At 41.9% G+C, this 25,437-nt stretch overlaps 1 protein-coding gene and 1 long non-coding RNA gene across 13 annotated transcripts in view; one reads left to right on the top strand and one right to left on the bottom strand.

The window, feature by feature from the left end:
• Window positions 1-25,072, bottom strand: part of samd11 (sterile alpha motif domain containing 11) — a 318,649-nt gene extending 293,577 nt beyond the window's left edge. For 2 of the 12 annotated variants that reach the window (XM_072586165.1, XM_072586169.1), the window contains exons 1-2: window positions 23,886-25,063; window positions 21,675-21,766 (exon numbers count right to left, since the gene is read on the bottom strand). In XM_072586165.1, coding sequence (XP_072442266.1) covers window positions 21,675-21,766; window positions 23,886-24,531 — 738 coding nt within the window. In that variant the 5' untranslated portion in view covers window positions 24,532-25,063. Of the gene's footprint in view, window positions 1-21,674; window positions 21,767-21,937; window positions 22,203-22,568; window positions 22,669-22,908; window positions 22,975-23,019; window positions 23,040-23,338; window positions 23,362-23,885 lie in introns of those variants that run through there. The other 10 variants (XM_072586164.1, XM_072586168.1, XM_072586170.1 and 7 more) reach the window with 10 other exon arrangements.
• Window positions 11,924-22,596, top strand: LOC140486945 (uncharacterized). Its single transcript, XR_011962678.1, has 3 exons — window positions 11,924-12,090; window positions 13,414-13,536; window positions 22,193-22,596. It is a non-coding gene; the product is annotated as an uncharacterized lncRNA (long non-coding RNA).
• Window positions 25,073-25,437: the final 365 nt, after the last annotated feature.

The following is a 25,437-nucleotide window of genomic DNA, read 5'->3' as shown; positions in this document are numbered from 1 at the left end:
GCATAAGTTAAATATAAAATAACCGGCAAATTGCAGTTGATTCTAAACCATAAATTATACATTATGTGTTAGATTCAACTAAGACAGATATTACAAATTGGCTCAGCAATGTACACAGCATATAGGTCATCAAATTAGGTTGCAAAGTTCTTCAAAACTTTGTCTTCCTCACAAAGAATTTCAGCTCCTCACCTTCCAGGAACAAGATTAATCTCTAGCCTTCAGCAACATTCACCCATTCTGACTTCCAAGGGCACTGTCTTCACTAAATATGGCAAACATTCTGCAGAGCTTCCTCAACTCAGTCTGAGTGGTATAGATCCATCAATGGTATCCTCATTTAATAAGAGACAATTGCAACAATGTATTTTCAGCTCTTGGATTTGCCCTCTGTCTTCTTCAGCTTGCCTCTATTGCAGCAGTGAACTCACTAACTTCTGCTACTGATTGATCGTTGTTCATTTATTTGTTTAACCAGGTTCAATCTGCCACGAGGTTTTGGTTTTTGTTTTGGCTTTGTTGGAAACTGGGACTGTCAGTTTCCTTTCCCAGTTTCCCTTTTCACCGAGGAGCTGTCTCAGAAACCACAAGCTTTGCAATCACAGATTCCATCATAATTGCAATTTATACTTTATGTATCTTTAATTTCTAAAAGTCAATTTTGGAAAATTGTAGCAAGGGCATGGAGAGGCAGGAGTAGTGGCAGGAGACAGTGCAAGTTGCCTCCTACTAAGTGTAACTCAACCTTTATCTTTAAGCATTGTAAACTTTGATGTTGCTTGATAAGTAATTATATCATTTGAAAAGAATTGTAATTGATGGGTTGGTCAGCCATGAGTATAGGGGTATGATAGAACCTTTACCAGCATTTTCCTTTACTGAAGGATCATTCCATGGCACATAATGACATAGTGATCACAACCATTGGATACCAAGGAGCGTATCAATTCAATTATTTTCGAGAAGCCTTGGTGGTTTTGTGAAGATTTATTTTTCACAATTCAATGAAAACTGCAAATCAGTTACCATGAAAATGCTGTCAAACATTTGGAACAATGTTTTTTCACAATGATTCAAGTGGCTGATACATTTAAGACTATGTATGTCCAGTGGCTTTGTCATACATATAGCACCTCATCCATTTTACTAGACTGTTCAGTCTCCAAATGTAACAATTAGAAATTGCTGAATATCAATTATCGTATGTGTTAGACTGAAAGGACCTGAGTACGTCCTTATCAGAGCGTTACCATCAAAGAATGGTCAATATGCACAGTCTTATGAACTCTATTGTGCAGTGCTGGTATTATTTTTTTTCTGGCACAATATTGGGGGTCCATCTGCTTTCCTCAATTTTGCATCTGCCTTAGATGTGATTCGACATAGCTCTCATCTTTAACTCAAGGAGTTGTCTAGAATTCGGATACATTGCCTCCACAGAGTGAATCTGAGGTTGATCCTAATAATTACATCTCAGTGGAGGATATAGTATTCGCCAAGGGTTGTCCATTAAGTCTGATCCCAATGTATTGAACTCTGTCTGGGAAAGTGATGACTGCCTCCATGGGAAGTCATGAGTTCATCAAAATCTGTTCTTTTTAAAAGTTCTTTGAGCACTTTGGTAAACAGACACTATTGTATGTTGTCACCAATTGGAAAACAATATGGGCATTAATTAAGGTCACCTGGAAAATTCATGTTGCATTCCACTGACAGCCTGAAGCCCAGAGTTCAACTTATCTTGAAATTTGAGAAAGTATCAAGTCACAATTCACATTCATAATCTAGCTCCCTTAAACTGAAAATAAATGTAGATTCTTCAAGTGGATTTTTTCCATCCAAAATAACATTGGGAGCAAAACTAGTGGCAGAAGAAAAAAGATATTAACACAGTTCATATCAGGAGCTGTCTGAAGAACAAGGACAAAATCAGACTGTGCAGGGACAAGCATCCTTTCCATGTTAATATTGCTTGATCTATCTATCCAATGTATTGGGAATGAAGAAAGAAAATCTCCTTTAAGCGGTAAGTGGTGCAATGGATTCAAATAGAATGGAACAATAAAATCCAGACTGACAAACCGCCAGTTAAAATTCTAGACCTATTGCCCTTAGGAGTAGTCCATGACAATGGCAATGGCATTCCTTTGAACATATAAAAATGTGAACACTCTGTTTTAGAATCACAAACTAATCAACATTGTTTTTTTCATTATGAGTGTAATTAACAGCACTATGGAGAAAGTGAGGACTGCAGATGCTGGGGATCAGAATTGAGAGTGCAGTGCTGGAAAAGCACATCAGGTCAGGCAGCATCCGGGGGGGCAGGAGAATCAACGCTTCGGGCATAAGCCCTTCATCAGGAATGGCACTCCTGATGAAGGGCTTGTGCCTGAAACATCGATTCTCCTGTTCCTCGGATGCTGCCTGACCTGCTGTGCTTTTCCAGCACCACACTCTCGACTATAATGACCAGCATATTCTGTTTCTTCTTGTGAGAGTTTGACTGAGGTATAGATATTGGCCAGGACACCAGAGATAGATTCCCTGCTCATCTTCAAAATAATGTCATGGGTTCAATATCACTCTTGAAAGAAAGAATCTCCAACAGTGCAGTGTTTCCTCAGTAACGCAATTCTGAGCTTTGGGTTTATAAGCAACTAAACTCTAGAGTGGGACTTGAACTTGGGATCTGTGACATAAAGGCAATAATACTACTAACTAGGCCACAGCTTATATATTGTGGTACTCTATGTATTTACCAGCTCTCCCAGCTTAATACTTTTTTTCACAATCTTGTGCTTTGCTAAAATTTTCAAAGTAATAATTTCCGCAACTTGTATTTATCTGATAGCTTTAACACAGTGAAAGATCCAAGGGGCTTCATAGGAATAATATCAAACAAAAATTGAAATTGAGCCAAAGAAATCTTTGGATGGGCGACCAAACATTTAGTCAAATAGGCAGATTCTAATACATGTTATAAAGAGCAAAGGTAGAGATGACAAGAGAGTGATCAGTAACATGTCCTTTGATGGTTATCCAAAAAAACACAATTTCAACGTTTCCACCAATTAATACAAGTTTCAGTTTATTACTTTAATTTTACAACTATGCACTTCTCCTTGAGTTGGCACAGTGGCTCAGTGGTTAACATTGCTGCATCACAATGCCAGGGACCCGGATTTGATTCTACCCACAGGCGACTGTCTGTGTGGAGTTTGCACATTCTCCCTGTGTCTGCATGGGTTTCCTCCCGTAGTCCAAAGATGAGCAGGTTAGGTGGACTGGCCATGCTAAATTGTCGATAGTGTCCTGGAATGTGCAGACTAGGTTGAATAGCCATAGAAAATGTAGGGTGAGGGTAGGGGAATGGGTCTGGATAGGATGCTGTTCGGATAGTCAATGTTGTCTTGATGGGCCAAGTGGTCTGATTCCACACTGTACGGACAGTATGATTCCTTGCAGGTGGGATATTCAATATTACCTTTCTCAAAACAATCATATTTGAAAGATTCTTAAAAACACAGCAGATTTTAAAACATTTTGAAAAATATATTCATGGGATGTGGATGTCACTAGCAAGGCCAGCATTTATTGTCCATCTCTTACTGTCTTGAGGGCAGTTAAAAGTCAATCACATTGCTGTGGGTCTGGAGTCATACAAAAGCCAGATCAGAGAAAGACAGTCAATTCCTTCCCTCAAGGACAATAGTAAACCAGATTATTTTTAAAATGACAATTGATAGTGGTTGCCTGATCACAATTAGAAAATCTTTTAATTCCAAATCCTCAATGAATTGAATTTCACTATCTGCCAGGGTTCCAACTCCTATCCTCACAGCATTAGCCTGGGGTTCTCAATTACTAATCCACGGATGTTACCATTATGCCACCACCTCCTTTATAATTTTGAGCACAATTTTAGGATGTCCCAAAGCCCTTTGCAGCCAATGAAATACAAAGATTGCTGCAATGTTTGAAAATCAACAGCCAATCTGTTCATAGCATGCTTGTTATGTATTTGATTCCTTGATGGAAATTAGAAAGAAATCGCATTTCTATAGCAGGGCGCACCAAAGTTTTTTTTTCTCTCCCTCAACCAGTGAGGTATTTTTGAAGTGTATTCAATGTTGAAATGCAAAGCCAACTTCTCTGCAGCAAAGACCCAGAGACAAAATGGTAATGACCAGTCTTGCTGGTTTTGTAATGTTGGCTAGAAGGATAAATATTGGCCAGATTAAAAACATTATACTTGGAGAGAGGACTGTTTTGGGTTTTAGACTTCCATTTTATTGGTTTCATTTGAATTTAGTCAAACCTCACAAATCAAAATGCTTTCAATTTGTTTGACGATTTTCCTAGTGCAAGTGTTCTTTATGGAATGAGCCAACCTTTTTGTGGGATGAAGCTATCTATTGTCAAAAAGCATTTACAGCCATCCACCTATTAATGCTTGTTGGAACTGTCAAAAGGCAGATGAACTCATCAACAGGTAATTTTGAGGACAGACAGTTTCAGGGGCAAACAATTAACTGCATGGTTGCAGAATTGTAGAGAAGGAGGTAGTACAGAAAGGACAGCACTGAACACAACTGATTATTGTACCTATACACTGTTTTAATCAATGGAAAATGAACACATTATTCAGTGGTGAGACACATTTTAATTAGAAGGCACACATCTACCAAACTGCTTTACTGTAGGCTGAAGATGGAGTATCAAATCTTTCACTCTTGTCAGTTTTACGATTTAAATCTCAGCCAACTAAAGATCTGTCCCTACCACTTGCTTTAAAAGAAGTCACTATTGACAGAAAATCACTGGTTGGTTTCAAAGGGATAATGCAGCTTAAAACATTCAAGCTCATAAAAGTAATATTGACTGCAATGCCAGATTATAAATGTATCTCCGTTTATCTTCTCCAAGTGCTAGTTACCCCCAAGGCTTCTAAGAAGAAATATGGTTTGAAAGTTGTGAGCAGCAAAGGGTTAAATAATCGACTCCCATTACACATTAAGCATTCCCTCAATCGTTACCTCATATTGACCATTCCTCCACAATCGTTACAACAAACGTTGCAGGAAGGTAGAATTTATTTGTCTAAGAGGTGAAACCTTGGGAACGCACATATACACAAAGGAAGAGAAACAACCAGAAGTGAGAGAGACTGCCCAGCCTCAGGAACTGGGCAGCTAAAAGGTAAATTAGAACAGCCCCTTTCAATACAAGGGTTGTTGACAAAAATGACAATCAGGCAGTGAAACAAGGGAATGGTCAAACCTTTTTATCTGGGGGGCGGGGGGGATAAAACAACAGTGGCATTTGATGCCTGGTGCTGCTATTCATTACCTCATTCCACACAGTGTGAACACTGTCCCCACTCTAATGGAAAGTGCTTTAGTTTCTCCTGGCAGAGGTTAGGGTTAATCCAAGCACAACATTACTGACTCCCATTGAGTCCTAAAGCCATTCAATTCCTCCTTTACACCCTCACCCCACCACACCATAAATCTAATGACTGAAGAGTGACTAAAACTCTTCTGTTCATTTATTTAACAGCCCATCTCTATCAAAGAACATAACTGTGCCATAAATAAGCTCCTATTAATGAATTCATTAACATAAAATTCTGGTTTCTTTAAAAATAGGTGCACCATTTTCATTTTCTGCAAAGCTGTCATGAATTGGTTTTTTTAAAAACCTTTTTGGATGTGAGCATTAAGAGATATAGTTAGTAAGTTTGCAGATGACACCAAAATTACCGGTGTAGTGGACAGCGAAGAGGGTTACCTCTGATTACAACGGGATCTTGATCAGATGGGCCAATGGGCTGAGAAGTGGCAGATGGAGTTTAATTCAGATAAATGTGAGGTGCTGTAATTTGGGAAAGCAAATCTTAACAGGACTTATACACTTAATGGTAAGGTCCTAGGGAGTGTTTCTGAACAAAGAGACCTTGTTAGTGAAGAAGGTGTTTGGTACGCTTTCCTTTATTGGTCAGAGTATTGAGTACAGGAGTTGGGAGGTCATGTTGCGGTTGTACAGGACATTGGTTAGGCCACTGTTGGAATATTGTTTGCAATTCTGATCTCCTTCTTATTGGAAAGATGTTGTAAAACTAGAAAGGGTTCAGAAAACATTTACAAGGATGTTGCCAGGGTTGAGGATTTGAGCTATAGGGAGAGGTTAAATAGGCTAGGCCTGTTTTCCCTGGATTGTCAGAGGCTGAGGGTTGACCTTATAGAGTTTAAAAAATCATGAGGGACATGGATAAAATAAATAGACAAAATCTCTTCCCCGTGGTGGGGGACTCCAGAACTAGAGGGCATAGGCTCAGGGTGAGAGGGGAGAGATGTAAAAGAGACCTAAGGGGCAACTTTCTCACGCAGAGGGTGGTACGTGTATGGAATGAGCTGCCAGAGGAATTGGTGGAGGCTGGTACAATAACAACATTTAAAAGGCATTTGGATGGGTATATGAATAGGAAGGGTTGGAGGGGTATGAAGCTTCGTCTGGAAGCTCACTGAAGGTAGAGCAGCATGGTGGCTCAGTGGTTAGCACTGCTGCCTCACAGCGCCAGGGACCGAGGTTTGATTTCAGCTTTGGGCAACTGTGTGGAGTTTTCACTTTCTCCCTGTGTCTGCATGGGTTTCCTCTGGGTGCTCTGGTTTCCTCCCACAGTCCAAAGATGTGCAGGTTAGGTGAATTGGCCATGCTAAATTGCCCATAGTGTTAGGTGCATTAGTCAGAGGGAAATGGGTCTGGGTGGGTTACTCTTTGGAAGGACTGAATGGACTTGTTGGGCCAAAGGGCCTGTTTTCACACTATAGGGAATCTAATCATGTTACCTAGTATGATGACGAAACCTCTGAAAATGAAACTTCCAGCTCAGCGAGCAAACCTACATCTAGAACCTCAACCTGAGCTACAAATCTTCTCAAAACTCGCTAATGAATAGGAAGGGTTTCAAGGGATATGGGCCGGGTGCTGGCAGGTGGGACTAGATTAGGTTGGCATATCTGGTCGGCATAGACGGGTTGGACCGAAGGGTCTGTTTCCATGCTGTACATCTCTATGACTCTATTCTACAAGGTAGTTCCGAACTAGCCTGTTAAACTTCATACTGAACCAGGAGCAACTAACGAAGTTTTAACTGCACATCCACAATATCATTTATTGTATCCGTTGCTCCCAATATATGTTTCCTCTACATTGGGGAGACTGGACGCCTCCTAGCAGAGCGCTTTAGGGAACATCTCTGGGACACCCGCACCAATCAACCAAACCGCCCCGTGGCCCAACATTTAAACTCCCCCTCCCACTCTGCTGAGGACATGGAGGTCCTGGGCCTCCTTCACCGCCACTCCCTCACCACCAGACGCCTGGAGGAAGAACGCCTCATCTTCTGCCTTGGAATTCTTCAACCCCAGGGCATCAATGTGGACTTCACCAGTTTCCTCATTTCCCATTCCCCCACCTCACCCCAGTTCCAAACTTCCAGCTCAGTACTGTCCCCATGACTTGTCCTACCTGCCTATTTTCCTTTCCACCTATCCACTCCACCCTCCTCTCTGACCTATCATCTTCATCCCACCCCCATTCACCCACTGTACTCTTTGCTACCTTCCCCCACCCTCCTCCCTGACCTATGACCTCCATCCCCATCCCCACTCACCTATTGTACTCTATGCTACTTTCTCTCCACCCCCACCCTCCTCTCATTTATCTCTCCACCTTCAGGCACTCTGCCTCTATTCCTGATGAAGGGCATTTGCCCGAAACGTCGATTTTCCTGCTCCTCAGATGCTGCCTGAACTGCTGTGCTTTTCCATCACCACTCTAAAGCTGAATAAGACTGTTATGTCCAATCATGATAACTGGGGCAGAACCAGAGTGCAGCGCTGAAAATGTGAAAAGCGCAGCAGGTCAGGCAGCATCCAAGAAGCAGAGGAATCGACATTTCGGGCATAAGCCCTTCTTCAGGAATGAGGAAAGTGTGCCAAGCAGGCTCAGATAAAAGGTAGGGATGAGGGACTTGGGGGACGGGCATTGGAAATGCAATAGGTGGAAGGAGGTCAAGGTGAGGATGATAGGCCGGAGTGGGGTGGGGGCGGAGAGGTCAGAAAGAAGATTGCAGGTTAGGAAGGCGGTGCTGAGTTTGAGGATTGGGACTGAGACAAAGTGGGTGGGGGAGGGGAAATGAGGAAACTGGAGAAATCTGAATTCATCCCTTGTGGTTGGAGGGTTCCTAGGCGGAATATGAGGCGCTCTTCCTCCAGCCGTCGTGTTGTTATGGTCTGGCGATGGAGGAATCCAAGGACCTGCATGTCCTTGGTGGAGCGGGAGGGGGAGTTGAAGTGTTGAGCCACGGGGTGGTTGGGTTGGTTGGTCCGGGTGTCCCAGAGGTGTTCTCTGAAACGTTCTGCAAGTAGGCGGCCTGTCTCCCCAATATAGAGGAGGCCACATCGGGTGCAGCAGATGCAGTAAATGATGTGTGTGAAGGTGCAGGTGAATTTGTGGCGGATATGGAAGGATCCCTTTTAGCCTTGGAGGGAAGTGAGGGGGAGGTGTGGGTGCAAGTTTTGCATTTCTTGCGGTTGCAGGGGAAGGTGCCGGGAGTGGAGGTTGGGTTGGTGGGGGGTGTGGACCTGACGAGGGAGTCACGGAGGGAATGGTCTTTTAAGAATGCTGATAGAGGAGGGGAGGGAAATATATCCCTGGTGGTGGGGTCTGTTTGGAGGTGGCTGAAATTACGACGGATGATATGGTGTATATAGAGGTTGGTGGGGTGGTAGGTGAGGACCAGTGGGGTTCTGTCCTGGTGGCGATTGGAGGGGTGGGGCTCAAGGGCGGAGGAGCGGGAAATGGAGGAGATGCGGTGGACAGCATCATCAGTCACATCTGGGGGGAAATTGCGGTCTTTGAAGAAGGAGGCCATCTGGGTTGTACGGTATTGGAACTGGTCCTACTGGGAGCAGATGCGGCGGAGACGAAGGAATTGGGAATATGCGATGGCGTTTTTACAGGGGGCAGGGTAGGAGGAGGTGTAGTCTAGGTAGCTGTGGGAGTCCACCCAACGAGGTTTAACAGTTCATCCACTTTACTAACACCTTCCACCCGAGGAGGTTGAACAGTTCATCCACTTTACCAACACCTTCCACCTGACTGTATCGGCGCTGCCTCGTGCTCCCACGAGGAGGTTGAATAGTTCATCCACTTTACCAACACCTTCCACCCTCTACCCAGAACCAGAGTGCAACTTATTTAATGAACCACCTTGCTTCCCAAATTATTGCATTTTATCGGACTCTTTGACAGACTAACTGAATAAGATCCGCATCTGTTTAGTTTTGACCACCTCCATTTTAATTCAGTTTTATGGTGAAGTAGAAATTATGCTGATTAATGTAATATACATTTGTAAAATTTTAAGTGTCAGTTTGACTCAGTTCATAATACTCTCACATGTGAATGTTACAGGTTCGAAGATCATCCAGATCTGCACTGACACTCTCGCCCCGTATGGAGAAACGGCTTCCTAATTACAAGTTTGTTTCAAATTGAAAACATATTTTGGCAACCAGGAGGATTTAAGCAAGAACGTTCCCATTTTAGGAACTGGATTGGATTCTGTCATTTATTTCAGAACCTTTTTAAATTGTGTGCAAATTTAAAAATTTATGACTTCTCCATTACTTAACCCCAGCAACAGATATTAAAGTACAATTATTGAAATTAAAATGCAATTTTGTGAAGTGTTTCTCCAGTTAAAAATGTTTTGATCCATTATATATTACGGAGACTTTTCAAATTAGATCTTTTAAATTTTCTCTGCTCACCAAACCCAAACAAAATCTACATTGTTTATTTATTCAGCCCAGTACATCAGTAGGAAATCACAGCTCATGGTTTTGTTCAGACCTCTTATTCTCTGGTTCATCTCTCCTGTGTTTCAGAGTTCAAGATTTTTATTATCAAGTGCCTTTCCAAAGTTTGTGAAAAACTTCAAGTCTCAAAGTGAAATGGCAACATACTTGAAAAAACTAATTTGCCTACTTTCGAATTAAAATATCTCCAATTTTCTAAAGCTTTGAAAATAATGCTTGAAGGAACATATATCAGGCAGGGATGTTTTGATCTTTGTTAAATGAGACCTCTGTCATTAAACAAAGAGGCATTGTATCCTTCCTTTAATATCTTTGCCATGTTTAGAATTGGGTTTGGCCAGAAAAACAAGAACCCCTCTTTGAAGTCTATAAAAAATAATTGTTCCTTCCAGAGTATAATGCATGACCCAAGGTTGTTCGGGATCAGGAGGCAAACCTGCCTCTTGTAGTTTAACTGTTTTGAGTTATTGTGTTCCCTTTCCTCATTTCAAGGCAAATCACACAGCATAGTCTGCAGGCCCAAACCTTTAAACTGTCCGACAGAAATAACCCTGTCGATCACATTGGCATACAACGTCTTTTAGATCATGTCCTTGGGGCCCCAAACATTGGTAACTACTGAATATGTTCCAGTGATTGATTCATCAATTCTCCACAGACACTGGGAAAACCTGCTTTGACACAAGTTCTCCTTCCATTAGCTCCCCACATCAACCCCTAAATTATCCATTTCGATGGTACAATCATTTTGAGATCAACTAATCCCTAATAAGGAGAGCTCATTAGTTCTGAAGCACACTGAAGTGAGGATTGACAGCTTTTCTCTGCTCCTAAGCACTGACTGTGGTTGCTAAGCAACACAGACTCCCAGAGACCAGAGTACCACTCTATTGCAGCATCCTATGGTGATTATAGCCTACCCAGTCTGATTGCTATAAATCACATTGGTAGCAGAATCTCTCACATTTAAAATGTATCTTCAAGGGGAACATTACATATTGCAGTGGGATTGTTTAAAAAAGTTTCTCAAATTTAGCTTTCTTCTCTGATCTGGAAAACTGTGGTCACGTGGCTAGAGAAAGAGTTACTGTCAACTTGCTTAAGTTAAAGAACAATGAATAAATGATCAAGTGGCTTCTATATTGGATAACATCTGATTAAATCTGTAGCTAAGTCTAATCTAAGGATAGAGAGTAGGCCATTTAGAGAGTAGGCCATGAAGAGAAATTCCTTCCCCTGAGAGTAGTTAGCCTGTGTAATTCTTTACTACAAAAAGTGGTTGAGGCCAAAGTATTGTACGATTTTAAGAAGGAGTTAGCACTTGGGGCTAAAGGGATCAAAAGTTATTAGGGAAGAACAAGAACAAGCCATTGAGTTGCAGTTCTGAGGAAGGGTCACTCGACCAGAAACGTTAACTCCGATTTCTCTCCACAGATGCTGCCAGACCTGCTGAGCTTTTCTAGTAGTTCCTATTTTTGACTCTGATTTACAGCATTAGGAGATCTTTCAGTTTTTAGTGAGTTGCACGTTCAGGTAAGATCATAATAAATGAGGGAACGGGCATGAAGGGCCAAATGACCTATGTTTTCTATGTAAATGTAATTTTGGACAGGGTCAGTTTAGTAATAAATCACATGCTTTTATGATTTTGATTGGTATTAGTCAATTGTGGATTGTTATACAATTTTAATACACATTGTACAATAATTCAAATGAACCTTGCAGGAGAAATGGTCCTTTCAATGTTACTCTAAAACATTCACACTAATTTGGACAGTTTATTATATCATTCACGCTCGAATAACATTTCTACCATCTTAAATTACAAAAAAATGGCCCCGAAGGACTTCCCCGCCCCATCGCTGCTAACTGAATGTTGGATCTATAAAATCTGATCGACATCACTCTGCACAGCGTCTGCCTTTTAAAATAAATAAAAATTATGGTGAACGCGTTTATTCCAATTACTGTGCTGGTTGAGGGCGTTCTCGCCCCCTCCCTCTCACGTCTGTACAAATTTATTAAGCAAAGTCTGAGCAGCTGGAAGTCAGGGAGCGCGTTATTTATAAGCCAAAAGGACGAGTAATTTCCGCCAACCTTTTAAAAAATATATATATATGCACATACGCCAGCGGAGAGGAAACGCATTCCTTTGGGGAGTCCGGCTGTTACAATGTCAACATCGAAGTCTAGAGCGACGGTGCGTGGATTTTTATTTTTGATTCCAAAACATCAAGGGACTGCAATGCCCATTCTGTCCGTTCAGAAAGCCGATTCGAAGCGACTGCAAAATTAAAGCATTGCCATAACCTGGGAGTGAGGGTCTGAAGTTGTACCTAACTGTGCAGTCACAGTCTGATTAGTTTTTTTTTAAAGACATTGGAATGCTACAGAAATGGATTGCAGGTTTTTTTTCCCCTAGTTTCTGCTAAATTGAGTTTGTACAGAAGTCCTGTTGAGACACAAGATTCATAATCGGGGTTGTTCATGAATTTTTTTCTCTCTCTCTCTCTCTGTTTTCCCCACCACACAAGTGTGTCAGTGAGAACACCTAACCTCGTAGCAGATGTAAAAAATGGGAAAGGAACATAAGGACGTTTCTAAAGTCTCTTTCACAAAACAAAGGTCTTTTCTTTCTCTGCACCCCCGGGTCTGGTCTGACTTATCTTTGTGTGTGTGTGTGTGTGTGTGAGAGGGAGGGAGAGTTTACTGCCGATTTAGCGATAAGGAATGCGCCACAAGAGGTGACCAGCCGCCCCATACAGACGGCGGCGCCTTGGAAAAGCTCTGACCACTGGTTTCCTGTGCGGACGAGCTAACGCGCACAGCTGCAGCGTACGTCTCGCCTCTCGTCTCCCTGCAGTACCAGGAACCCGCAGCCGCCACCATGAAATCTTAAAAGGGCAATCGCTCCCTAGAGCGGAGATGCGTTTATTTGAACCAACGCTGAATTTAAGTACATAAACCTCCCCCCCCCCCCCCGCCGTCAATGAGTTACAATGCGTTTGCCAAGAGGCGTTTGAGTGTGGGTTTTAACAGGGTGGGACCCACCAACAAAACACCCAAAGAACTATCAGGACAAACGCAGAGATTGCTGGAAAAACTCAACAGGTCTGACACTGCTTTCTCTGCACAGATGCTGCCGGACCTTCTGAGTTTTGTTTTCTAGCGATTTCTGGTTTTGTCCCGCCCGCATTTTTCCAGGTAATGCCTCAACAAATAAGTGTCTGATAAAGAGACATCCAGACTGGGAACGGTAGCTTGCTCTCCCCCTCTATGGATGCTGCCTGGCCCGCTGTGATCTCCAGCATTTGCTGTTTTCTGTCAGGTCCTCCCTCCCCTTGACGATAAGCCCCCAAACAGACTTAACGATTACAGCTAAATCAATCTTGGGCCAAATAGCGAATTCTCTTTTAATTAAATTGCCTGTTTAAAGAGATAGGGCAAATTTCAGTTGGAAATTAATGACACCCATTAACTTTCAAAAAGTAACCTCTTTTCCATCTGACTGGATTGAACGCAGGATGACAATTGGCTGCTGTATTCAGAAATTACTTGGAGTAAGTGTGGATTGCAGATGCTGGAGAATCAGAGTCTAAAAGTGTGGCGTTGGAAAAGCACCGCATCCAAGGAGTAGATGTCTCAGGTATAAGCCCTTCATCAGGAATGTGGTTCAGAGATTTTTTGTTAAGTTTGTTATTCCTTTGACATGTCAACATATTCAAACCTGCATATCAAAAAGGAAATTTGAAAGATTCTACAATCTGGTAAGGTTATGATGTAGAGGAGCCGTTGTTGGACTGGGGTGGACAAAGTTAAAAATCACACAACACCAGGTTATAGTCCAACAGGTTTATTTGGAGGCACCAGCTTTTGAAGCACTTCAAACTATAACCTGGTGTAGTGTCATTTTTTTAACCTGGTAAGGTGAGATCATGAAAAGAAAGAGAGGAAGAGTAAGTAATTCTGTCTCTCTGTCCAGCTAACCCAATCAAAGATAATGGTAATCTCAACTCAATTGACCAATTTTAGAACACTATCCTTTCATACACTCGTCTATCAAAACTCTATTGTACTCAGTCATCGATGCTCCCACCTTTCAAGATCTTTTCGGATGTGATAATTCCAGATTGTAGATGTTACCTGTGGTCTGAACACAATCATCACTCAAATGAAATGTTTACCATCTTTGAGAGAAAATGTAGCCCTCTTCCAGGCATTGCTTTGTTTTCTCGTTAACATTTAATTGCCCATCTGTGGCATGTTATCCCACTCACAATGAACATCAAGATGCAGGTTTTGGTTCATAGAAGATGCAGCTGATTTTTGGAGATTCATTTCTACTTACATTTCCAGCAATTATTGTTGGGAAATATGCCTGAACCATAACAAGTCGAACAAATGCATGAAAGCCTTTTCAGTTACCACTCACTGGAAAACATCCCCCGGCAGCATCATTCACTATTAAGGTTTTGATTTGAACATTGATCATAATGATACTTGGTTTCAGTTGACTGACTAGCCAGATTATAGTGAGCAGAAATGAATTTTATTTAAATCTGATTGAAGGGGTGGGGTCCTCTTAACTGAAAACTAGCTAAACGTTCAAATTGATGGCTTATTGACACAAAGTTAAAAGTGTATTTTTCAAACTGGATACAAATATTAAGTCAATAACTGCACAGAAAACAATATGATCTACATCTTCTGTTTCTGGAAATTGACTCTTTACACTTAAGTATTTTTGATGCAACCGCCATAAAATAAATGCAAATTGTGCAAAAAGGCCAATTCATAAAGACATTACAGAGATAAACATTTTTGGGATATAAACTTAGAAAATTAGTCTATTCACCTTTTCAAACTCCACAAAACTATCCAGTATACTTTAATTAGAGCTTTATATAGCACAACCTACAGCTATTGGGCATCCTTTCCTGCTTTTGTTTTACTCTAAGGCAATGCTGTATTCTCGTTACTATTGCTTATTACTGTCATAAACCAGAGACTTATCATTTGGTGGGGCCCAGTATGGACCAAGTGGCAATTTGGTTTGAATTTTCTCCTATGTCCATAGATAACATGTGGGGATGGGGAATATGAAAAGTCACACATTAAAAGTTCAATTATTAATTTTGTCTTCTTTAAAAACCTCATTGAACTGGCTGGTGGGGCCCATCAAGAACTGCAAGTATAAGAAAAACAGGATAATACATAATACTGTCACCTCCAATATCACCCCCTCACAAATGTAAATGCAGCTTACAAATATAATCCAATCCCAGCTTTATTTAAAAAAAATACATTTGACATTTTACATTGATTTGTTTTAAAACTAGAATGGTTCTCCAATTAGACTCATCAACACCTTTTTAAGGTTTTCAGGTTCATAAATGCAGTAACTCAATGATGGGAAAGAAAAACAATAGATTTTCTTTTTAACTTAATTGCTTACTCATTTCCAGAGTCTGCTTTGCTTGTAACTCACTTGAACTTCCTGGCAATATCTTGCCTTGGCTAGCTGGGAAATTTTGGCCACTTCACCAAATGAAATGCAGTAAACTATTGACCCTCCACAATTCAATATTTTTGGCAACCACATTTCTGATGCACCAAATACATTCATTGGCATACCTTTAAAGGCCTGATGAATATTTGTACTAAAGCAGTGCCTTGTATTTGAATGAAATGAAACCTATAAATGTATTATCTGTCCCATCATTAAGATGAGCCCAATGGATTGTAATGGTCATCACTTTTTAACTATGGGATTTGGCCAGTAAAATGGTTATTTCCCAAAATTTGGCATTGAAGTTGATATGCAACATATTCAAATAATCTTTAAACCCTAACAAAATGAAGCAGATTTTTGAAAATACACAACTTGAGTAAAATAAAGTGCCTTTGGATGCAATTACTTTTTACTCCATTTGTTCCCATCTCCAAAATTTTTCTTTATTCATTCATGGGATGTAGATGCAACTAGTTAAGCAAACATTTATTGTCCACTTTTAATTGCCTTGGAGAAGGTGGCAGGGTGAGCATGTTTCTTTCTTGAACCCCTGAAGTCCTTAGGACGTAGAGACACCCACAATGGTGTTACTGAGTTTCAGGATTTTGTCCCATTGACAGTGAAGTAACAGCACTAAAGTTCCAAGTTAGGATGGTGTGTGGCTTGGAGGGGAACATGCATATGTGGTTTTCCCTTGTCCTCCTAGACGATAGAGTTTGTGGGTTTAGAAGGTGTTGTCTCTGTAGCCTTGATGAATTTCTGCAATGTATCGTGTAGAAGTACACATTGCTGGAACTGTTCATTGATGGTAAAGGAAGTGAATGTGAAGGTGGTGCCAAGCAAGTGAGGTGCTTTGTTGTGGATGTCAAGCGTCTACAATGTTGTTGAAGTTGCACTCATCCAGGCAAGAAGAGAGTATTCCATCTCACTCCTAACTTTTAGATGGTGGATAGACTTTGGGGAGACAGAAGGTGAATTATTCACTGAAGAACTCCTAGCCATGAAATTGTTTTTGGAGCAATAGTATTTATATGGCTGGTCCAGTTCATTTTTTTTTTTGTCAGTTGTAACCCCCAGAATATAATGAGGAATTCAATGACAAAAATGTTACTGACTGTCAGGGGGTGGAGGTGGAGACGGATATTACTTGTGTGGCACAAATGTAACTTGCCACTTATCAATCCAAGACTGGATATTATCCAGGTCACCCTGCAAGTGAATATAGACTGTATTAGTATCTGAGGACCAGGAATTGTGGTGAACATTGTGCAATCATTGGCAAACATCCCCACTTCTGACCGTATGATAGAGGGAAGGTTATTCATGAAGCTGTAGATGGTTGGGCCGAGGAGATAAATTGAGGGACTCCTGTGCTGCTGTCCTTGGACTGAGATGATTGCCCTCCAACAATCACAGTCATTTTCCTTTGTGCAAGGTATGACTCCACACCATAGAGAATTTTCTCCCAATCCCCATTGACTCTAGTTTTGTTTGGGCTCTTTGACATCATGCTCAAATACTGCTTTGATGTCAAAGATTAGATTACTTACAGTCTGGAAACAGGCCCTTCGGCCCAACAAGTCCAGACTAACCCACTGAAGCGCAACCCACACAGACCCATTCCCCTACATTTATCCCTTCACCTAACACTATGGGCAATTTAGCATGCCCAATTCACCTAACCTGCACATTTTTGGACTGTGGGAGTAAACCAGAGCACCCTGAGGAAACCCACGCAGACACGGGGAGAATGTGCAAACTCCACACAGTCAGTCGCCTGAGGCGGGAATTGAACCCGGGTCTCTGGCGCTGTGAGGCAGCAGTGCTAACCACTGTGCCACCGTGCCGCCCATAAAAAGATAGTCACTCTCATTTCACCTCGCCTCTAGAGATCAGGTTTTTGACCATGTAACAAGGTTTAGGGCCCTGTCAAAATTACTGAGCATCAGTTAGCAGTTTATTCCTTTGCAAGATGGACCCTTCCATCTGTTGCAATAAAAAAATCTGCATACTTGTAAACTTTTGACATTCATTGTCTTCTCAGATACGTAATATACTATCACAATGCTTCAATCCATTGTCATAAGGGACTTAGTAAGTCACCATTAAAATGGTTGACATAAACAGGACCTGACAATTGTCCATAATTGAAAGCTATGAAACCAGTATCCTCTTATGCCTTCGTATATTCAAAAGATCTGCAGCGTAAGATAAAGATTTATTACAACAGACTGACTTACAGCATGTTAGATGGTTTTATGGCACAGTAAAAATATATCTGGATGAAAAACAATGAAACTATCTATTGCTTATTAAATCCTCTCTTACATCAAGAGTTCAGGTATTCAGGACGGGAGAAGGAAAATTATAGTCACGCTGAGTTCTGAAATGTTTCTGGATAATGGAAAAAACATGAGTTGGTCACATAGCCTTTTTCCCCACCCATGCAGTCTTACCTTCTTATGTTCTACAATGTTGAGTTACAACAGCATTTTTGGTGTTTGTTGTGTTGGGTAAGGATATCCAGGGGTATAGAGCTATGATGAGTGATGGAGTTAAATTAGAGACCAGCTATGATCTAACTCGATAGGGGAGCAGTATTAAAGAACTGAGTTGACCATTCCTGTTCCTATATCATAGCTGTGTTTCACAGTCAGAAAAATAATTTTAATGGAACAATTGCTACTAGAAATTACAATTCACAATGTTCACAGTATTTGAATACTGCAACTACTGGCTTTTAAAAAAAAGTCAAACATTCAAACTTGTTACCAGAACTTGCTTGCTAGCTCCAGTCACCCTGTGGTCACAGTGTTAGACAAATGAGTACCTTTATTTATAGTTACAGTTCTAGTCACAGAAAGACCTGCTGGCACCACTGATAGAAAAAAAAGTGATAGTTGGACAGGCACTAAAAGAGGAAAAAGAGGAACAAGGAAAAGGGAAAATTGCAGAGAACAGAGAACAAAAGGACAAGAGAAAGAAGGGTCTTGAGACAGAAGCTGTAATATTAATGAAGTCACTACACTATAATATCTCATTCCAGAGTGTCAATTGGGTCAATGGGCTGAAAAGTGGCAGACAGTGTTCAATTTGGATAAATGTGAGGTATTGCAATTTGGTAAAACAAACAAGGGCAGGATTTATACAATTAAAACTAGGACCTTGACTGGTGTCGGAGAACAGAGAGACCTTAGAGGTTCAGGTCCATAATTCTTTGAAATTTGCGTCACAGGTAGACAGGATGGTTAAGAGGGTGTTTAGCGCGCTTGCCTTCATTGCTCAGACATTTTGAGCATGGGAGTTCGGATGTCATAGTGAGGTTGTACAGGATGTTGGTGAGGCCTCTTCTGAAGTATTGTGTCTAGTTTTGATTGTCCTGTTTTTGGAAAAATATTATTAAGGTGGAGAGGGGTCAGAAGAGTTTTACCAGGATGTTGGATGGAATGGAGAATTTGAGTTGTGAGGGTAGGCCAAGACTTTTTTCACTGGAACATCAGAAGTTGAGGTTTATAAAATCATGAGGAGTTTAGATAAGTGAGTGGCAGGTGTTTCCCGAGGATGGGGGATTTCAGGACTACAGGGCATATTTTTAAGGTCAGAGGAGAAAGATTTATAAAAGACATGAGGGGCAATTTTTTTTTTTACACAGGGAGTAGTTCATGTGTGGATTGAACTTACAGAGAAAGTGGTGAATATGTGTACACTTACAGCATTTAAAATGCATTTGGATAAGTACATGAAAAAGAAATGTTTGGAGGATTATGGACCAAGCGCAGGCAGATGAAACTAGTTTACTTTAGAATTATGGTTGGCATGGACTGTTTGGACAAAAGGTCTGTTTCTGTGCTGTATTGCTGTATGACTCTATGAGTACAAAGTTCAATGCTCATGGGTGACATGGTGGCTCAATAGTTAGCACTGCTGCCTCACAGCACCAGGGTCCCAAGTTCAATTCCAACCTCAGGTCTGCGTGGAGTTTGCGCATTCTTCCCGTGTCTGTGTGGGTTTCCTCCCATAGTCCAAAGATTTGCAGGCCAGTTGAATTGGCCATGCTTAAATTGCCCATAGTGCTAGATGCATTAGTCAGAGGGAAATGGATCTGAGTGGGTTACTCTTCGGAGGGTCGGTATGGACTGGTTGGGCCAAAGGGCCTGTTTCCACACTGTAGGGGATCTAATCTAATCTAATCATACAGACTGCCAGAAAAAAATGGACATTTCAATGAAATATGGTCATTGCATTTTTGCATTAATAATCTTTTGATATAAAACTGGTCTGTAGAATATTAAGTTGCATATTCAACATTAGATGCCAAGTGTAGTAGAGCTATGTTAGCTGATGATGCCTGATAACAGTGTAATCTAGACTGTGTGTTAAGACGAGCAAAACCAAAAATAAAACATTTGTGCTATCTCCATCATGTGCAAAAATACTTCTAGAAATGCCAACTCAATTTTTAAAAAGTTATATTCTTGCCATTCTAATGGGTATCATGGAACACATAAAAAGATATTTAACAGACTTTTCATTAACAATAAGAGCAGACCGAGTTTTTGTTTTGCATTTTCCTGTGATGTGTATTTTCCCACCAAAGAAAATCAGACAGTGCATCAACATTGGAACTTTCAGATAGGTACCAAATGTCCTTGAGTGCATTTCGAACATTATAGAAGTAATAACATTGGAAACATCAAAGTCCAAAAAATCAAGTGGACTGAGCCATGACTAACCATCGGACCCCAAATAGTAGACAGTAAACAATCAATAACTCACAGTTGGGTTTCTTATGTACTTGCCATGAAATACTCAATGATCTTGTAAGAACAATAGTGCAAGCTTTTGAGTATACATGCATGCATTTACATATTTCAGGCAATGAGAGAGTATCTTCATTTCCACAAGGACGATCTAACACCATATCTACACACTATTGTTCCACACTACCCAACAGTTAAAGAAAGAACATCCTTAGTAATTCACTTTTCCAGTTTGCCAAATGGAAATATATTCCAATGTCACTTCCATTTCAGAAACCTATTCTGATGAGTGGGCAGGCGTTCCCAGCTTTTCCAGGCTCGTAATTTGGAAACTGTCTCTCAATACAACTTTTTCTTACTAAAATATTCCAACCAGACATTGGCCTCTGAAGTTTTAATTCTTCATAACAAACCAATGTCTTGGCTGGGCAATGTGTTCACCTCTCACTCTCTCAGCAGAAGTATTATTTAGCCAAAAGTCTAAACAAAGAGCAGTACACTTGCTTTAATAGAAGCCATTTGAGATGGCCCATTGTTATATCATTACACAGATAAATGCCAATCAGAACTCAATGAGTATTAATGTGTTGGGGGTGTTGGCCCCCAAAATATTGAACCGCTTTAACTTAGCAGAGACAGATTTTTAGAAACAGGCAACTAATTAAAATAAAGGAAAGGTATTGTCTTGAACAATTAGTGTGTCAAGTATGTGTACAAGGTGTGAGCAAGTCCGTTAGGGAGAAAACTGACCATTTTAGTTAGGTTATATCAACAGGGAATTAATATTCTGATAATTTAAAAGAGGCGTTTTCCCGTAGGAACAATGTTTTATTTGAAATAGTTCTAGTCTTGTGATTTTTATTCATCTAAATTCAATCAGTTTTCAGTCTGAACTTATATAGGAAGATAAAATAAATAAGTTTTATGAATCTGCTGAATGTTTGCCTCCCCCCACCCCCCATCTCTGAAGAGGCCACAGGAATGATAGACAAATTGATAACCGACCTCGAATCTCCCTCCCCCGAAAGCCAGGAAAAGTGATAACTGGTATGATTGACGCACGGCAAAGATTTACTCGGCAGTCACAATAGAAGGGCAGGAAGAAATTAGCTGTTCAGCCATTGACTGCAGGATTCCCATGTGTTTTTTTTGGGAGGGGGTTGTGGAAGCAGTTTAAAGTTAGTCTTTGAAGACATGCGCTAACATGCTGAAACATTTGTCTAGATAAAGACAGCGCTATGATTTAATGGGAGTTACAAATACTCATTACCCATGGTCAGGCCCATTCTAAGTGGACTGGAATTGCCACAGTGTGTGGAGACAGTCACACTGTTTACTTTGTGTTTAACATTCTGAACCTGTCCTACTGCTCGTATGAGCACTTCAGTTGAGATCAGACCTGCTTTAAGTTCCACTTCCTATGTTTCCACAAGATAACGAAGAAACTTAAAAATCAGTTGCCGGGGTTGGGGGGAGGGGGCGGAGGTGGGAAGTTAAAATATCAAATCTTACCACTGGAGACGAAATCCGACACCCAGGACAGTCACAGATTGGAGGATGTACTTGCAAGACTCCTTTTGACATAAGCGTTTTCAGACTTTTTCCTGTATTAAAAAGAAAGGCAATTATGAAAACAAAATCAAAAATCACCTTCAGACCGCGCTGTTGCGCAGCGTAAACTTTGTGTGTGTGTTTATATGAGAAGGTATGACATATTTCTCTGTTCACCTCCCTCAAATTAATGATGCCTCTGAAATAGATGTTTAATTAATTACCGGCAATCCCCCAAAACCGCAGCCACACGATAGGACACCTTAAAAATACCGGGAAATGCACTTCCCTTCCACTTCTTTAAGCTTTACTCCGCCACACGAGCAGATAATTGCGAGTTTATATTAAAACGCCGTAACTCTGAGCAAGTGCGGTCGCTTTCGTCTCTGTAACAATGGCGCTGGCAAGTGAATGTTGTTTGGACAGAGCGCAGTCTCACACACACTCTCTCTCTCTCTCTCTTTTCTCAACACACACAGTTAAAGCACCAAAATAAGAGCAGCCCCACAGCCAGACACTGAAGACTGCCAGAAGCAAATACTCCCGGAGCCAGGCACGGCCGGAGAGACTGGAGACCCCAGACAGCTGGCAGATCCAGCCAGACAGTGCAACAGACACTGAACACTGCCAGAAGCGGATACTCCCGGAGCCAGACACTGCTAGAGAGAGAGAGAAAGACCGACAGCAGCACAGAGTCACAGACTGACAGAGGGACTCACAGTAACACAGACACTGTCAGAGACACAGACTGACAGAGGGACTCAGTAACACAGACTCTGTCAGAGACACAGACTGACAGAGGGACTCACAGTAACACAGACTCTGTCAGAGACACAGACTGACAGAGGGACTTACAGTAACAAGAGTCAGACACTGTCAGAGACAGACTGACAGAGGGACTAGCAGTACCACAGATACTGCCAGAGTCACATGCTGAGGGACTGTACTGGCAGAGTCAGGCAGTAATTCCATCTTTCCTGAGCTATTTGAGCTGCAGCACGTGGGTACCCCCTCCGACTGTCAGTCCCAGCAAGATCTCAACAGCCGCCAGCGTTTCTATGGGACCCCCCAACAACAGCGAGCACCTAGCCACATTCCCTACTGTTCTTACCGTCTGGTTGACACACGACCCTCCCTTCTCTCACCAGCCTCCCCCCTCCCCACCTCAAAGAGAAAACGCAATTACCAAACCCACATTACTTTTTTTTTCAGTAACGGGTCGATTGAGACTGCTACGTTGGATCTTATGTGATAGGTAAAAACTAACACCCTATCCAATCTGAGTGCACTCTGTCCCCTGACTTACCACTTCCTGGCTCATTCAATCTTCAAATCATTCCTCACAGACACAGCACACCCCCCCCAACCTCCCCCCCTCCACCTCCCCTCCGCCACTCCTCCTCCAATTCCTCCAGAGTCTCAATCGTTCTTTGCTGATCAATTGATGTTAATCGATTCCATAAGCAAAGCCAAAATCATCACATTTCACGCATGGCTTTACACCTTTTTCTAGTTTTTTTTTCATAAACTTGGAAATGATTCACAACTGAACAAAAATGCAGGGGGTACTGGCACCCCTCCCCCTGTTACCTCCCTCCCCCCCCACCAAACCTCGACCTCCACACCTGCAATAGGCCTTTTTTTCCCCCTCCAAAAAAAAGAAATTGTGTTGAACCGCTGTTGGTTGGGTCTGGGGGAGAGAGACTGAGGGCAGTCAGCTCACTTCCTGGTTTGTGTTTTTCTCTCTGTCCTCTGCCACCCCCCCCCCCCCCCCCACTTCAATTTCACAGGACATTTGCTAACGACTCCAGACAACACATTAAACCCTGACGTGAACATTTGCAGGAGAAAAAAGTCCTCTGTCTATATCGCAACAGCTCGAATTGCACTTACAGAGACACTTTTTGGCCACTTGTTTGTTGGGGTCGGGGAGGGGGGGGGGTGGAGTTGAATTCGTTCAGCATCCCCTGACAATGCCGGGGAATAAAATAACTATCCACCTGTCCACACAACAGCTCCAACAACTTTTTACGCGTTAAACTTTCTCAATCAAAGGACATCTGTCCCCGAAATAATCACATTTTAATCTTCCCCCATTGAGAAACACAATGATGTCTGTCTCCCTGTTATTTTGCGCTGCCTTTTTTGTTTGTAGTTGTTGTAGGTACTCACCTTTATGTCTAATGCTCCTTTTCCAGTCCTTAGCTGTCTCCCTGCCGCTGACGAATTGAAATTCATTCGGTGTGAGCCATTCTCCTCTGTAGCGAATAGAGGGTCCCTTGCTTCCCTGGCACAGTTTGTGGATGTAGAGCAGGGCTCTGTTATCTCCACACTCCACCTCGATGCAGGGCTGGCCGTTGTCGAAAACGGGCTGGAAGTCGGGGATGGACGAGACGCGCTCCCGCAGCAGCTCCTCCGGGTGTCGCCGTTCCTGTAGCCCCAGGAAGGGGCGCCGCGCCGGGCTGAAGAGGTGCTCATAGGGCGGTGGGTGAGAGCTCAGCACCGGCACGCTCGCCGCGTTCAACGGGGCTAGAAACTCGGGCAGACCGTCCAGCAAGCCCCGAATGACCCCGTCCCTGTCGGCTCGCTCCTTCTTGATTGCTGGCATTCTCATCAGCAGCCCCTTATCTTTGGAGAGCACGCCTGATAACAATTTTTCCCTCTGTAGTTTCTCGTACTTCAAGCAGCCGTTAAAATGCAGGAAAAGCTTTGACCTGTGATATCCCCAGCCCTTAACGAGGTACGACTTGTCCGTTTTACTTGGGTCTAACACTCCGACCTCTCCCGCCTGTCTAATCTGTTTCTCCGTACCTGACATCTCCGAAAGGTATTCGCTGTAGTGTACATTATGTTGGTAAATGCTTATTGATCCGGTATCGACCCACCTTCTCGCCGGAGCAGTTTCCACTGATACCCTTTTGCTTATTTCCGGACGAGCACGAAACGGGCAGCGGTTTTGTTTTTAATTCGATTGAACCACACACTGGTCGAGATAAAAGTTTTCCCCCCTTCTCTTCCCCTCTTTTCCTTTTCTGTCTGTCTGTCTCTCTCTTTCAATGAACCTGAACAAGGTTTGAGGGCCACAGCAACTCTCTGTATGAACGATTACACTTGTACATCTTTGACTCCACTCTGATAAAACACACTTTCTGAAAAGTTAGGCTCTCTTCAGCAAATGTAAAAGTTTTTTTTTGTTTTTTTTAAAAAGAACTCCCCCTTTAGATTTCCAAACGGACCTGTGTCCTTTTCTTTTTTTCCGAAAGAAAAGGAAGTTATTACCACTGGACTGCTTCATACATTTTATTTGAAACCTACATTTTTTTTTCTGAAGTCACGCTTTAGTTCAGACACAGACGAAACATGATTTGCCCTCTGCTGGTGCAAACTTGGCCCATTTAAACATCACAGTCTGTCAGTGCAAGAACAGGGAGGTTCGCAACGGACGACATGGCGACGATTTTCACTCCAATTAATTATGGAATATTTTCTCCGGTGCTGCTCAGGATTCGAGCGGTCTCTGCTTTCCGACAGGATGCTTTCAATCAGATTCGCTCATAATTTTTTTTTGAATTGCCAGAAGTATTGCCTCCGATTTTAAGGTGATGATTTGAACTCCAAAAGCAATGGGTGTTTAGCATTGCTTAAATCAGTCAGTACACCATCCAGAATATGATTACTAATATCTGCAAATAATTGAACAGATAATAAAACATGTTTGGTTTTT

The sequence above is a fragment of the Chiloscyllium punctatum genome, chromosome 16 (genome assembly GCF_047496795.1).
Source record: "Chiloscyllium punctatum isolate Juve2018m chromosome 16, sChiPun1.3, whole genome shotgun sequence".
Lineage (NCBI taxonomy): Eukaryota > Metazoa > Chordata > Chondrichthyes > Orectolobiformes > Hemiscylliidae > Chiloscyllium > Chiloscyllium punctatum.
Note: the sequence above shows the minus strand (reverse complement) of the source record. Positions and strands in the feature narration are given on the sequence as shown.